The 12,301-nt window shown below is 41.7% G+C and overlaps 1 protein-coding gene across 4 annotated transcripts in view; it reads left to right on the top strand.

Moving 5' to 3' along the window:
- Window positions 1–12,092, top strand: part of ETV1 (ETS variant transcription factor 1) — a 102,906-nt gene extending 90,814 nt beyond the window's left edge. For all 4 annotated transcript variants that reach the window (XM_070059381.1, XM_070059378.1, XM_070059380.1 and 1 more), the window contains 2 exons: window positions 3,686–3,787; window positions 9,353–12,092. In XM_070059381.1, the coding sequence (XP_069915482.1) occupies window positions 3,686–3,787; window positions 9,353–9,574 (324 nt within the window). In that variant the 3' untranslated portion in view covers window positions 9,575–12,092. The remainder of the gene's footprint in view (window positions 1–3,685; window positions 3,788–9,352) is intronic.
- Window positions 12,093–12,301: the final 209 nt, after the last annotated feature.

The raw sequence follows: 12,301 nt of genomic DNA, 5'->3' as shown, positions 1-12,301 counted from the left end.
AACCCTTGACTGTTAGGATGATAGAGGTTGAAGCAGAGGATTTGACCGGATGACCATTAACGCAGAGCGAATTCTGAGGTTCTGTGGTTTTCAAAGACAGGGAAGAAATGCAATTACATGTATTCCATACAACAAGCTGACATTTAGACAACTTTTTCCAGCAGACTCATAAAGAAAAGAGGGGGTTTGGTAATTCAGAGCCAGTAGACCATTTTCAAATGGAAACTGACTCAGTGGGAATTGGGCAGTCAGGGCTGACCGCCTCCTGCGCCTTTGTTCAGAAGGAAGTGGTGTTTCTGATTGCTGCGTTGCTCACTGGGCGCTCCCTGTCGCAATGGTGTCCAACAGGCCATGGCTGCATGTCTTGTTAAAGTGTCTTCTTGGAACGGGCTCTTGCAATTTCTATAGCCTCTGTGGCTCCCTGTCACCTCTTCCCTGTTCTCCGTAGCAGCTCTCTGGGTGTCTATACAAGCGACACACAGGAGAGATATCTGGAAGCCATATTGTCGGAATTCACCCCTGGGTGCCGAGTCTCTGTTTTTCATCTTGCAGATTGCAATGCTTCTGAGTGAGACTCCAGACCCGTACAGGTTGTCTGCACGGTGTGTTTGGATAACTTCAGCAAACACATAATTGTTCAGATCTTCCTTTTTGAGCTATTTGAGATAATGAGATATTATTTCTAAAGTCATCATGAATCCTAGGGAATTGTTCCAAGAAACAATTATTGACCTGATATGCATATCCTTTGATGATATGAAAGCTTGTTGAGCTGGAGCCAGGTGCTGACTGTGGTTTGCAGGTTTACTGTGACATATTCAGGCGTGCTTTTTTAAAAAACAAGGTGACAAATATCGAGCAACTGTGTCATGCTATTTAATTCGCCCGATGGGAAGGTGAATGCTGTGGTACTCTCCATCATCATTTTCCTTGCCAACAGCCTGTTTCAGTTTCACATGGAGGACCTTAAAATGAGGTCACGGTGAACATCGCCACCGTTGGGCCTTGGCTCCGAGTGGTACTGGGGAGGATGGTGATTGGTCCAGTGTAAAGGCAGAGTGGACTTCCTTAGTTGGTGGGTGGTCTCCCTCTCCCAGGAACTATTTTTGTTACCTGTTAATTTTTTTATAGATTTATTTATTATTTGAAAGTGAGAGTTACACAGAGAGAGGAGAGGCAGAGAGAGAGAGAGGTTGGTCTTCCATCTGCTGGTTCACTCCCCAATTGGCCACAATGGCTGGAGCTGCACTGATCTGAAGCCAGGAGCCAGGAGCCTCTTCTGGGTCTACCACACAGGCACAGGGCCCCAAGGACTTGGGCCATCTTCCACTGCTTTCCCAGGCCATAGCAAAGAGCTGGATGGGAAGTGGAGCAGCCAGCTCTCGAACTGGCACCCACAGGGGATGCTGGCTCTTCAGGCCAGGGCGTTAACCCGCTGCGCCACAGCACTGGCCCCTACCTGTTAATTTTTAACTCTGCATTTCATCAGCATGTGGCTGAGCTCCATTGCTCTCAACTTTACGGGGCATATGACACCAAAACAACTCCAAGAACATATTTTCTTGTTTTGAAATGTCTACTAATGGCTACAGTGCTGAGATTTAACTGGCATCTTAAACATCTGACTCTGCTTATGGTATGAAGAGATCAGGCCTCTGTGCCCAGAGACTCCCACAAGGTTGTCTTGAAGTTTGCTGTACTTCATTTCCACTTGCATCCTGGTGCCTGGTGTCTAGAACAGGATCCTTCACTAGTGAATAAGTATTCAGAAATTATTTAGTTTAAGGAGATGCTCCCAACTCATTTCATATCCCGTCAGGGTTCGTGTGCTGTTTAGCTGCCGTGTCTATTGAAGATTCACTGATATCCATTGTTAGATTTTTGAAAAACATTTTATTTTTTAAAATGCTTTCTTATTGCCACCTCTCTGCACTCCTCTCCCTCTCCCCAACCCCGCATGCCATCATTGCTCAGATAATTTTCATTGAAAGTGGAATTTATCTTTGGAAAATTGAAATGCATGTGTCACTGTGATTGTCAGCTTGGATATGTAATTGCTTCTTTCTCCTCTTAAAAATGTATACACTTATGCCTATGATAAAGTATTTTGAATCCTTATTAAGAGAATAGGAATTAGTGAGTGATAAAATAGCAAGGGTCACCAGTTTTAAAAGAAAAAAAAAACCATAGAGAAAAGTTATTGCCAATAAAATGGAGAGAGACAAAGATCTCTTTGAGAAGAGGGCTCTTTTTTAGCCCATGTGACATAGCAACAACTTGGAGGTTCGTGGAAATGAAGGAACACACCAACCCTAGAGCTAAAGCTCCCTTGGGATTGCCTAGGTGGGCATGGCAGCTGCAGTTTCTGCTCTGACTTGTAAGGATTGGACATTAATGACTTTATTTATTTATTTGAGAGCTAGAGTTACAGACAGTGAGAGGGAGAGGCAGAGAGGTCTTCCATCTACTGGTTAGAGGTAGAATTACAGACAGTGAGAGGGAGTAGCAGAGAGAGAGGTCTTCATCTACTGGATCACTCCCCAAATGGCTGTAATGGCCAAAGCTGGGCCGATCTGAAGCCAGGAGCCAGGAGCTTCTTCCAGGTTTCCCACACTAATGCAGAGGCCCAAGCACTTGGGACATCTGCTGCTGCTTTCCAGGCCATAGCAGAAAGCTGGGTCGGAAGAGGAGCAGTCAGGACTAGAACTGGTGTCCATATGGGATGCCGCAGGCATGGGATTAACCTACTGCGCCACAGCGCCAGCCCCAGGATTGGACGTTAATGAGAGCATGACTTCAGCTTGCAGGGAGCCACAGGAGGCGATGTGGTTCTGTACAGTGTCTCAGCTAGCCCATGTGCTGGTGTGGTGAAAGTGTGTTTTATCATATTTTAGGCATATTGAGGACCCCAGGTGTCTAAAGCCTCTCCTTAGCAACACTGTCTTAGCAGATACATTGCTCTCCTAAAGCCACAGAAGAGATGTTTGTTTGTAGACTTGTATACGTGATGACCTTTTCCACTTCCTTCTTATTTTTAGCATCCAATTACTGTTCTCTAAATGAAATCTTAATTCTCCAGTTTAGCGTTGGCTACAGTTTTATGCTGTCGCTGCTCCAGGCAATAAAAATTGTTTGCAGTTCAGTTTACTAATTTGTATACTGTTTTTCTCAGCTATGCACATTGCTACTTGTTCCTTCTTTTACAGATTGTTGAGCAGAGTATCTCTTCCTTGTTTGGCTTTATTGTGACCCCAATAAAACACCTTTAGAAAGAGATAACTAAACTGCTGTTAATCTATAGTTTTTGTCTGCAAAACCAAGAAGGAAAAACCGGACAGTGTAACTCCAAATGGAAAACTTGCCTCATTTTGGTGAATTGCAGCCTGTTCATTCCCGTTGTAAACACATTCCCTGCTTTCCATTTAATTTTGTGTCCAAAACAATGGTGACAAAAAATTCTATTGTGTTTCTGAATGATCACCATAACGCATGCACCCCTGGTTTAAAAAAGCAAACCAGGACACAGCAAATTCAGATCAAGATGGCTTTGGCTCCTTCACTTGGGTCTTTGACTGGGACATATTTTGGTGGAGTGTTGGCAGGTCATGAATGAACCACCTAATTTTTATGGAATATACTGATACGTTATGACTAAACAGGATAACGTAATTCTGTTTGGGTGCAGGTGGCCCGGCGTTGGGGCATTCAGAAAAACAGGCCAGCTATGAACTATGACAAACTTAGCCGTTCGCTCCGCTACTACTATGAGAAAGGTATCATGCAGAAGGTAAGCAACTTGACCGTGTTGACACTTGTCATGTCCTTGTGTTGCTGAAGCAAGGTTTTCTCGTGCTTCCGTGATTGCTCAGCTCTTCGTTTTGGTATGACAAGCCTTTCTATGTATAAATGCATTGTAATAATATTATATGCAGAAGAATAGGCTTCCTGGAAGTTCCTGTTTTTTTTTTTTTTTTTTTTTTTTTTTTTGCATATGGCCAAAAAAAAAGAATGCTTCAGTATTACATCTCTATCTGCAGAAGTTATTGTTCTGCTACACTCTTCACAATTAATATAATTCTTGAATGAGTTTGTTCATAGATTCTAATGAAAATGAAATACATTAGCCTAACTCAATTCTTAACTTTTTTTCTTATTCTAATTTTCAAAGCGTCAGCCACTTCTTTGTTCTCGTTAATAACGGTATTTTGTCCTGCAATGTTGCCTGGTTTTATCACCTGACAATTTAACATCCTAAGTGGTTGAAAGTAAATATTTGCTCTCCTTTGGTTGGTAAAACAAATTTCAATATTTCGTTTTATTTCAAATGAACTTCCCTTACTATGTGATAGTAACTTTTTAAAGAAAAAGATAAAATAACTGAAATATGCTTATAATAAAATATGAAATTCTCTGATGATATTAAGGGACAAATGAAAATAAATGTTTTACTATTTATTATTGTTATTACATTCTTCATTCTTACATGCATATTCAAATTTAATTCCCTTGACGATGAACTATACTATACTATACTTATGATTCATCCAACATGAGCTTTACAGTTTTATTGTGTGTCCTGTATTATTGGGGTGGGGGATGTAAGCCTATGTTATAGATTGTGGTGGATATTTATGTCATCCTATTGATACCAAGAAAAACTAGGCAAGTTGCTCTGTGAACCGAAAGAAAACAGAAGTAGGTAGCACCATTGAGCTTCCTAGAACTAGGAAGTCAGTGCCCTGGAATCTGCCCACTCAGAAGTTAGAACCGCCAAGATCCGTAATTAACCCACAGGGCCGAAATAGGTATTCAGGCCCTTCCCAATTCCTGGTCTCACCTTCCAAATGTGTAACTTTAACCACCTGCTTCTAACGTCTTTTCCAGCTCAACCCTGGGGTTGTTTTTCACTCCTCCCTTTCTCTCGCCCACCGTACCCCTTTTGTATCCAGGTCCTTTCAGGTGGGTCTCTTGCTTCCCCTTCTCAGCCATCTTGCCCTGTGCAGGGGCCATCTCGTGCCGGGCTGCTGAGAGGTCTTACTGGTCCGTGTTGCACAGCAGGGAAAGACAGTGCAGTTGTGATTCCCTGGGGAATGCCAGCTGCTCACTGGACCACCTTGAAAATGTTCTTCTCGGCCGGTGCCGCAGCTCACTAGGCTAATCCTCTGCCTGCGGTGCCAGCACCCCGGGTTCTAGTCCCGGTTGGGGCACCAGATTCTGTCGCGGTTGCTCCTCTTCCAGTCCAGCTCTCTGCTGTGACCCGGGAAGGCAGTGGAGGATGGCCCAAGTGTTTGGGCCCTGCACTCGCATGGGAGACCAGGAGGAAGCACCTGGCTCCTGGCTTCGGATAGACGCAGTGCACCGGCCGCAATGTGCGGAAAAAGGAAGACCTTTCTCTCTGTCTCTCTTTCACTGTCTAACTCTGCCTGTCCAAAGAAAAAATTAAAAAAAAAAAGAAAAGAAAATGTTCTTCTCCTAAAAAGGGTGATATTCCTACCTTATTCCAATCACTACCATTATCAAATGAAATAGTGCCCTTGGGAGACTTCGCAATGTATCTGGCACGGTAGAAGTCTCCACCCAATCGTAGCTGGCCGTGCATCTCAGATCCAGAAGCCCATGTAAGCCAGGCTGCTCTGGGATCATGTGTCTTGACCCATTAGCCTTTATCTGAAGGATCATTCCCAGAGCGTTCAGACTACAATAGGATCCTAATTGCACCTCAGCTCTCAGCGTGGTTGGTTGGGCTTCTCAGGGTGTGACGCATGGGCTTGTCTGTTCCCAAATGTGTTCAGACTTCATGTCACAATCTCTTTTATAAATTAGTAGGGCGGATTCTGCCAAATAATGACACAGACACTGCAGACAGCAATGCTGTTCCTCTTCACGTTTTTCCTTATCTTCCTGAATCTTTGTCTTTAATCGATTTTAAAATTTTTCATTTCATTTATTTGAAAAACAGAGAGATAGAGAGGGAGACAGACGACGACATCTCCTATCCACTGCTGCTTCACCCCCTCAATCCCTGCAGTAGCCCAGGCAGGACCAAGTGCGCATCAGCAGGAAGTCAGGATGGACATCGTGGAGCTGGGACTCGAACCCAGGCATCCAGTGCAGGATGTGGGCATCCCAAGCAGCAGTTTAACTGCTGTGCCACCTGCCCACCCCCACCCACATAGTTTTGCCCTGAGGCTGTAACTGCCCCCAGGAACTGTTTACCACCCATCTATCCATTCAGATTGGTAAATGAAATGCTACATGTCGGTGTATAATGTTAAGAACGGTAAATGGCAAAACCTGCGGTTCACTGGCCATAGTCAGGACCCGTCCAGTCTCTGCAGCCTGTATCCCATCTTCCTCACGTGCTGAGTCTGGCATACCCAGAACTCCCCAGAGCATCACTCACCGTGCTTCTGCAACACCCTGCCCTTCTCGTCGTAACTGAACAAATGCACCACGCTGAGGGTCAGCTAAACTCTGCAGCCAATAATCATAGGAAGACTGTACAGGCCTTCAAATAAAAAAGTGTGGACGAATGTATTTCAGGGTGTAGGAGAAAATGTTTATGTGATCACATTTGCACATTGACTTAAAATTATATGAATATACTTCAAAACTTCATGGAAACCAGAATTACAATTAAGCTTATTTTGGCACAAAAAAAGTCTGCAATGCAAGCATGGTTTTGTTCATACTACCTGTTTTGCATAAACTCTTCTTTGAAGATTCCTCGTATGTGGGCCTATGTAATATTTGTAAAAGAATGAAATTAAAAGATTTGAAAATAAAATATAATCAAGTGGGTCTAAGCATGTAAAAAATTAAGAACTGATAATTTCAGTAATTAGGGAAGAAGAAATTCAGTTATCTAATGCTTGTTATGCCTTATGGACACTACATGTGTGAATTTCTATTTCAATATCCAGAAAAATATATACAAGTATTTTACCAATAGTTATATTCTGGATGATAGAATTATACTTCACGATTTCTTTGTGGTTAATCAGTGATATCTAACTATCCAGGATCCTTGTATTACTTCTGAAATCCTGAGGTTAAAACCCAAGTTAAGGAGTAGTCAGCTCACAAGTGACACCTGATTGTCTTCCCCCTTTGTCTCCTCCGTAAGATCCCTGTGTTTTATCCTGATTCGATTTTCTCTGTCAGTGTTGCAACCTGAGTGCCCTTAACATACGACATTTTCCACATGGTAATTGTTTTACTAATAATGGAAGACATCATTTCCCCTTGGTTGGTTCTTAGCAGCCGTAGTTCAAAAAATATAGCAAGGGCTCTAAACGTGTTCCTTCCAGAGAAGGGGAAACAAGCAGTGAGGAGAAGCCAGGTCCTTAAGAGGTTGTAGAATCTTGATTATGGGCCCTACATTTGAATTCCTCCTGTCACATCATTTCTGATTATTGCCAGTGGCAACAGATCGCACCAGAAATGCTCAGTGCCCAGAGCAGATGTCTCCTCAATAGCCCCAAACAAAACGAAGCAGCTGATGAAACACTAAGAGGCATGCACAGGCCATCTATGATTATTGCTTAAAATACTTAGGAAAAAGAAAAAGAAAGGAAAACTAGAATTGGTTGTCTCAGTTTTGTGTCTCATATTGCCTATTTTTAGTTTTATGGTAATTTTACTATTTCATCTTTAAGAACCGAATGTCCAGGGTAGGTATTCGGCTCAGTGAGTTAAACTGCCCCTTGTGTCTGCCCACACCCCATATGGAATGCCTGGGATCCACCCAGCTTCATCCTTATGCACACCCTGGGAGGCAGCTGATGGATGATGGATGAAGTACACGGGGCCCTGCCACCTGCGTGGGAGACCTGGATGGAGTTCTGGGCTCCTGGCTTCAGTCTCACCCAGCTCTGGTTGTTGTAGGCATTTGGGGAGTGAACCAGTGGATGGGATCTCTGTGTCTCTGCCTTTCACATAAACACATTTTTTTTAGATGTAGAAGAAAATACCTTTATTTCCTTTATATAAAAGATTCAAGTCAATGCATTTATGGCCGGCTCCTCTGTGTGCCTTGCACTGGGCAGGGGCTTTACCTCAGGCCTGAAACAGCCTTTGCTGTTTCCACTTCACACAAAAAGAGACCAGATGGGCATTGTGTCCACATTTGTAAACACCACTGGGTGTTAGCTCTTTCAAACCTAGGAATAGTCAGATTACTTAGAATCACTAAAGTGGTTTCTTTTTACTGAAATCCAAGGCAGCCAATGCCCTTAGAGCACCAGAGTACCAGGGTCCCCTTTTTTTGAACCTACACAGATGGTTTGTAAACCATGAACACACAGCTCGCCCACACCATACCGATGTCTTTTTGATCCATGGCACAGAGAGTTGTCGAGTCATTTTCAGCTTAGAATTAAGACTCACACACACACACACACACACACACACGCATCTCCATCAGCACAAACAACTGTCTTTGTCCCTCACTCTCTGGGCTTGGAGCCCTCAGCATTGTCTGCTAACAAGAGGCTCATTTGTCTGGTTCACGTGTTTATTATTTTCCATGGAAACATTTCTCTTAAAAATTTACGTTCGGGGCATGTTGTTCCCTCAAATTATGCCACCTCTCCAATATCTCAGGCAGTTGTCACATTTCTTATTCTCATTTCCTCCCTATGCATTGCGGGTTTTAAATCCCTTTCACTTTTTTACACCTCTTACTTCAATTTGACACTTTACACACATCCTTAACTTCTGTCTAATGCATCTTGCTTTCATTTTAAAAAGTGATGTACCCAGGATAGCGCTGTCCTCTGGATCCATCTTTCATTTAAATAAGGCTGTGCGTCTTATTTTTAGATGAGAATGCACAGTGAAAAAGAAGCAGCAGCAAAAAAAATAACTAAATAAAATAAAAGTTCACCCTGTGAATCAGTGAATCACTAGTGTAGTCTTATTAGGAATCAAACACATTTTCCATTGAAAGTTTAGTTTCTTTGCTATTTCAGAAATGTTATTTAAGAGGGAGCTATTACCCCTTAAAGGTGCAGGTTTTGACAAATACAGAACTTGTATTTTCAAAGCGGAAAAAAGTTGGATGAGAAATGCCTGCATTAAATCATTGATTTTTTGTTTGCCCAAACAATGACAGTTACCTTGATAATAAAGCGAGCAAATGGCCCAGCTCCATGTAGAATGAATGCATTGCTCAAGGTTAGCAAGTGTCGCCTGTTGTACTTTGGGTCTTGTAGCGGTATCTGCTATCACCTGGTTGCTTTCCTCTCTCTGGCCCATCCTTGCCCATGCACTAACCATGCTTTCCTTCCTCCCTCTCCTTCCCTCGCTGGGGATGGTGAGGGCGGGCTCTTCTCGTCCACGTGGCCTTCAGGTGGCTGGAGAGAGATACGTGTACAAGTTCGTGTGTGACCCGGAAGCCCTGTTCTCCATGGCATTTCCAGACAATCAGCGCCCGCTGCTGAAGACGGACCTAGAGCGTCACGTCAACGAGGAGGACACGGTGCCCCTGTCCCACTTTGACGAGAGCATGGCCTACATGCCCGAAGGGGGCTGCTGCAACCCCCACCCCTACAACGAAGGCTACGTGTACTGACCCCAGGGACAGTCGGCAGGGCCGCTCCTCTCTCTGCCGGATGCAGAGGATCGATCGCTGGATGCTCGTCGTTCTATTTTTGTTGTTTGTATTTTATTTTTAAATAATAATACATGAAAAGGGGCTTTTCCTGTTGCATTATTCTATGGTTTGCCATGGACTGTGCACTTTATTTGAGGGCGGGTGGGAGAAATTGAAACATTTATTCTGTGTAACAGGAAGACAATGGGTGAGCGGGTAAAGGGACGAGGGGATTACTTTTTACTTAGGCTTGGGACGGGGTCCTGCAGGTTTTAAGTATGATGAAGCTCTATCACGTCTATCTGGTTTCTTAACAACGCAAGATAATTTTCATTTTCTCCGGGTAGCTATGATACGGTTAATTCCACCTTGTGTAAATATCCACTTGGAGACTATTTGCCTTGGGCATTCTCCCCTCCCCCCATCATTGCCAAGTCTCAGCAGGTGTACAAAAAAAAAAAAAAAAAAAAGAAAGAAAAACAATCTACTGTAAATGGCAGTTTAATTGTTAGAAGTGATGTTTTTGCACCTCTTGTACAAAGGTATTGGCAGTTGCGTTTGCTGTTTTTCTGTTTTGTTCTGCTTCATGTATGACTCCCAGAGGATAACCATAACTTGGGCCACTCTCTCTGAAGTGGAGAAGTCGCCAGGACTGTAAATGAGGTGCACAGTTCAGGACTCTGGCTCCAAACTGAGTCACAGGCCAGTAGCATTATGCGTCTCTGGTGCCACCTTGCCGTTTAGATACCAACCACGCCGTCTTTCAAATACTTTCAAGCCCGATTCAGTTAAATAAGGACATGTCATGATCTGTTGGAATTTTCATTTAAATGTTAAATCTGGATTACAGTGAAGCAAAAAAAAAAAAAAAATTCTGTCTCCTTTCACTTCCTTCAGTACATAAACACATTATTTAATCAATAAGAATTAACTGTACTAAATCACATATTATGCTGTTCTAGTTACAGCAAGCACTCTTTAAGAAAAATATCCAATACACTAAATAGGTACTATAGTAATTTTTAGACATGGTACCCATTGATATGCATTTAAACCTTTTACTGCTGTGTTATGTTGATAACATATATAAATATTAGATAATGCTAATGCTTCTGCTGCTGTCTTTTCTGTAATACTCTCTTTCATGCTGAATTTACTATGACCATTTATAAGCAATGCAGTTAACTAAGGATAGCATTTCAGGACAAAATAGATGACTCAAACCATTTATTGCTTAAAAAATAGCTTATGCCATGCTATGCTATAAGCAGCTTTTATGCACATTGACAAATGAAGAGTAAGCTTCAGCTTGCTAAGGGAAACTGTGGAAACTCATAATTTTTGATGGAAAGGGAAATTATGCACAACCATCAAAGGATACAGGAAGTTGCTGTCTGACATAGCACTGGCATGGATAGTACCCATCTTCTTGTTTTGGACACTCTTGTAAATGTGATTTGGATTGTTTGAAAGAAGATTTCAAGATTTGAAGTTTCAAAGTTTTTTTTTTTGTTTTGTTTTATTGTTTTACATTTGAAGAGAACATTTGAAATAGGATGTGTTGTTGCATTCACTTTGAAAAAAAAACCACTAAGTCAGTGGTGCCACATTCAAGCAGGAACATGAATTTTGTTCAGTAACTGACTGTTTTTAAAGAGTCCATTGCAAAATGTTAAAGGAACAAACCTTACAAATGATGATTTAAGATATCCCTGGTGCCCATTCTCTATCACTTAACACCAATTGCAGCTCCAAACTAAACAATTCCTGGGAAGGAAGCTTACCTGCTCAAATTGGTACTATTCACTATTCCTCCAAAAACCATTTTCTAATCTCAAGATACGTAAGAAACCCGAGATTTCTGACTATTCTACATCCACATCACACAACAGTGGGTCCTTTATGTGCTAAGAAATATGCCTTAAAAATCAGGACTTTCTTCCCCCATATGCTCATGCGACCATTTGCAGCACTTAGAATAAAAACAGATTTTAAAATATTCAGTGAAAGTTTTATTGGAAAGAAAATTGAAATGTATGATTGAGATATTTGGTGAAATTGAAGGAGAAAGTTTAAGTGAGTCTTTAAATATGTTCTAAATGGAAATCATTTTGTGGATTTTTTTTCTTTTGTGCTTTGTTTCTTTTCCCTCTTTTGAATATTCTAATTCTAGTCACTGAGAAAGAGTTGGGCCGTGAGTTATCTTAAAGTATCGAAGGAAGAAATGGTAATAATTATATAATATTTAAGGCCAGACTGTGTATTTTGCTGTTGAATGTAGTGACTCACTGAGCTCAGTAAGTATGTGGCCAAATTAAATATATATCCAATACAGAAGGGTTCAAATATTGCATTATAAACTCTTGGAAAAATGTATCTAAAGGGATTTTTTTGTTTGTTTAAGTTCTGTTTTTATTCTATTTTTCTGTTTGTTTGGCTGTGTTTTTATGTTTTTATTTTCAGGTAGAATAATAAATCTGGCAGCTGATTTCTGCAAGATTCTTGTGTTTTCAATTTCTAATAAATTGGCTACTCAAATATAGAAATCAAATTTATGAAATATCGCGGTCCCCCAACTTGGTGAAAGAAACTAACAGAAATACTAGTGTTTGCTGTCTCTTGAGGAAATGCTAGTTCCCAACAGATTCATTGCAACCAAAAAAAGGTAACTAAAGGAAAAGGATTTATCCTAAATGATGCACTTCA

Source organism: Oryctolagus cuniculus, chromosome 16 (genome assembly GCF_964237555.1).
Source record: "Oryctolagus cuniculus chromosome 16, mOryCun1.1, whole genome shotgun sequence".
In the NCBI taxonomy this organism is placed as follows: Eukaryota; Metazoa; Chordata; class Mammalia; order Lagomorpha; family Leporidae; genus Oryctolagus; species Oryctolagus cuniculus.
The sequence above is the reverse complement of the archived record's forward strand: the minus strand, read 5'-3'. Positions and strand labels throughout refer to the sequence as shown.